Raw genomic sequence first — 3,658 nt, forward strand, 5'->3', positions numbered from 1 at the left:
AGTGCAGACCTGGTCTTGCTCGTCCACACTCTGGGCAGTTTGACATGGTGTCCAACCAGCCCCCCCTTCTAGTCTTTACCACAACAACGTTAAATCCACATTCATTATTGTTTTACCAGACTGGCTGTACAGTTTGAAGTCTGAGTAATTGAGTTTTTAATGTACAAGTTCTAAATTCTACAACACTTCTTTGCACCCAGATTGTTTATCAACCTGCTTACACTGTCGGCTCCCATCTGCATCTAACATCTTTGTGACGTCAAACCTGTAACAACATCCCTGATTTAAATGAAGTGTAGTGGAAATAAATTGATATGAATCCAGAGCAGTCAGGCGGAATAATTGGAACAGAAAACTGTTGTGTCGTGATTCGTGAATCGCGCTGGACGCGCCGGAGGGGGCGTGGCTTATCGGCCTGAAAGCTGTTCAACTGTCCGCCATCAACCGTAGAAAAACAGCCTCTATTTCGGCTCAGTACGTGTTGTGGAAGTCCCAGATATCACAGGGAACTAAACGCCGTCATGTCTGGTTCATAACATAGTCCGGAGGAGCTCCGTGGATTTCATCGAGCTCACTGTGTCTAGCGAGCCACACGTCGGCTGTTTACTACAGCTGTATGAACACAAAATAAACTGACATGGCTGAACAAGAGCCATGTACATTATATAGCCCAAAACTGAATGCTCTGCTATACCAAATTGTGAGAAAACAGAAAATCTAGAAAAAAGTATTTCCTATATTTTAAATACAAAATACATGTATTTTGTTACATTTTCTGGGACCAGTATTTTGTATTTTGAATTTTGTTGTAATACATTTATTTGGGGGTATTTTGTATCAAAATACATTTTGATGCATCTCTGCGTATGGGGCAGTGGTGAGTGGTGCTCAGCCCGGCGGCCACCCTGTGTGTGTGTGTGTGTGTGTCTCAAAACTCGATTAAACCTCGCGGATGATTCCTCCTGCGGCCATGTGCTAATCAGCTGATGCGCCACAGCCGCCTCTCCTCCCTATTTAACTCCTGCTCAGTTCACACCACAAGTTCAACCAGCTCTGTCGCTCTCTGCTGCCGCTTCCTCCGTCACACGCGCACACACACACACGCGCACACACACACAAGGGTTCAAACACACATAGCATGCCTCCGTTTGACAAAACCCAGGTGCAGAACAAACCGTTCAAACAGAGGAAGAGCTTCGGTAAATGCCTCACACACGAGAGTAATGTGATGGGGAGATTGGAAACTTAAACTAATTGATGTGTTCTTTTTCTTCCTGTGCAGCTATAAGGAAACAAGAAGTGGCGGGGATCAGGTCGAAGTTCCCCAACAAAATCCCGGTAAGTTTGCCGTGAAACTCTCATAATTAACCGGTAAGTCCTTTTGATTTAAAGTGTCCTCTCCGGTTTCACTAACGGATGCTTTCTCGCAGGTTATAATTGAACGGTACGAGAGGGAGAAGTATCTTCCTCCGCTGGATAAAACCAAGTTCCTGGTGCCCCATGAACTCACCATGACTCAGTTTGTCACCATCATCAGGTAAAGTTCACCTCGTGTTTGGAAGTCCAAACGATTATTATAAGAGATCACTTATGTCAGACTTTAAATGTGCTAAAGGATCGCGACTATTGGGAGTCTGACTACTTGCTGGAGCAGAGCTACGATAGAGAACAGGGTGACATTAAGTTTATATAGTTCATTGGAGTGGTGGAACACAGTGTATAGTGATTGTCTTTAGTATCGATTAACGTGGTGGTCATTTGCTTGATGGGTAGAAAATGGTGGAAATAAATGACTGAAAATGATTTCCTAAAAACTTTGTTCAACCAAACGCTCCGAAATTCAAAACTTGAGTTAATTATCGTAACACCAAAAAGAATCCGCACAATTTATGAGCTTTTTTTTTTTTTTTTTTTTTTTTTTTTATGGCTTAATAAAATTAATCAATTCAAGTTTGGCCAATTTTATTGTGAGGTCCAGAATATAGTCTGGAAAATGTATTTTCTATCTTTAAAGCTACTTTAGGGGGTAAAGTCTTAAAACAAGGATTATTTTTAAAGAAAAGTTTTTATTTGCTGTAAAAAAAAAATCAAGGCTGCTAATTCACACAACTTGTACTGCGTGAAAACATTTACTAAAAGATCTGTTGGAGTTCTGCAGGACTGGTCTATTTTCTAATTTAAAAAAAAGTCACCAAACTTCATTATGAAAGTCTTTAGTTCCTGAGAAGCTTCTTGTTGGTCATGATTACGCAGCAGAAACAGTCAGTCCCCGTTTGTCTTCACACAAACTGTCACTTTGAGTCCTAAAGTCTTTTAAACGAGTCAAACAGCCAGTGAGACGCAGGATATTTTAACCAGCTTGTTAACTGAAGCCTTCATGGGTCGACATCATCATTGTTTGCATGAAGTGCTCATTCAAAGAACCGCTGGCTACTTAAAGACTTTAACCTGCTTCAGTTTGGAGGATCGGCTTCAGATTCTTGTTTTTAATAAGTTTCTTTGAGTCTCTTCCATAGCGACTATGATCTGGACGGATGAATGTTGAGGACTATAGTCGTTCTCAGCCTCTTCCAGAGTCTTTGAATCTCTTCAGTTGTGTTGCTTCCTCATTTTGTCAGTCATGATTACACAGCAGAAACTCAACAGGAGTTACTTTCCTCTGCTTCAGTAAAAGTGTCCACAGACACGAGTCAGATGGCTGTTCCACAATCAGTAGGAGCTCGTGGTTCAATTATAGCAATTAAGTAATCTGGCTAAACTGTAATAGTTGCAGTGCCATTGCATAAGTAACAGATGTGTGGTTTCATTGAGCATCGCACAAGACCGTGTCCTAAATCAATAAGGCATGCTAATAGTGCGCCGTTTGTACTTTACACGTCTTCTTTCTTCTACTAGGTTTTGTACAGCACTTGTTTGTTTTTTTTGACATGTTTCTGGGGTTTTTAAAGTTGTAGAGCAGTGCCTCATGTCTTTGTGCAATGCATTGTGGGACAGTGCGGGGCCCACTGTTTTTGAAAGTCTGCATACCAACATTCCTGTGTAGGTGTTTGTCACTTCTCCAAATGTGTACCGCAACAAATTTGGTGCTCAGAATTAAGAATGGAACTTGGTCACAGCTGACGTCTGCGGCCGAAGGAGCTGGATAATAAACAATAGTGGATCCACATTTTTAGTGCTGAGCCAGCGTCTCACGTGGGAGCTGCAGGTATGCGACGCCGCTAACCGTCTGCAGGTCCGTCGCCCCATTAATGTCCGCTCTTTGTCTTCTGTCCCTCAGGAACAGGATGGCTCTGCTGCCGTCTCAGGCCTTCTACCTGCTCATCAACAACAACGGGCTGGCCAGCATGTCTCTCACCATGGCTCAGGTGTACAAAGAGCACCAGGACGAGGACGGCTTCCTCTACATGACCTACGCCTCGCAGGAGATGTTCGGACACTGACGCCGCTTTTAGATTTTATAGTATTAAAAGGCTGCAGGCCTCCGTATCTGCTGTAAATAGAAAAATATTATGTATATATTGTAATATTTGTTGATTATGTTAATTGTGAAAGCTGGATTTTAATTAAAGTATGTGGATCCAATAAATCTTATGAATAGTGAATTGATGCAGTCTGACTTCTTCTTTTAAAGAAATGGTCAAGGCCCCAACTGCTCCGG

At 42.2% G+C, this 3,658-nt stretch overlaps 1 protein-coding gene across 1 annotated transcript; it reads left to right on the plus strand.

Moving 5' to 3' along the window:
* Window positions 1–1,128: 1,128 nt before the first annotated feature.
* Window positions 1,129–3,440, plus strand: map1lc3c (microtubule-associated protein 1 light chain 3 gamma; the record flags this gene model as incomplete). The annotated part of the gene is made up of 4 exons (XM_079159689.1): window positions 1,129–1,199; window positions 1,283–1,338; window positions 1,431–1,537; window positions 3,278–3,440. The coding sequence occupies exons 1-4, from the start codon at window positions 1,139–1,141 to the stop codon at window positions 3,438–3,440; spliced, it is 387 nt and encodes a 128-aa protein (XP_079015815.1). The 5' UTR covers window positions 1,129–1,138.
* Window positions 3,441–3,658: the final 218 nt, after the last annotated feature.

This window comes from Pholis gunnellus, assembly GCF_910591455.1.
Source record: "Pholis gunnellus genome assembly, chromosome: 5".
Taxonomy (NCBI): domain Eukaryota; kingdom Metazoa; phylum Chordata; class Actinopteri; order Perciformes; family Pholidae; genus Pholis; species Pholis gunnellus.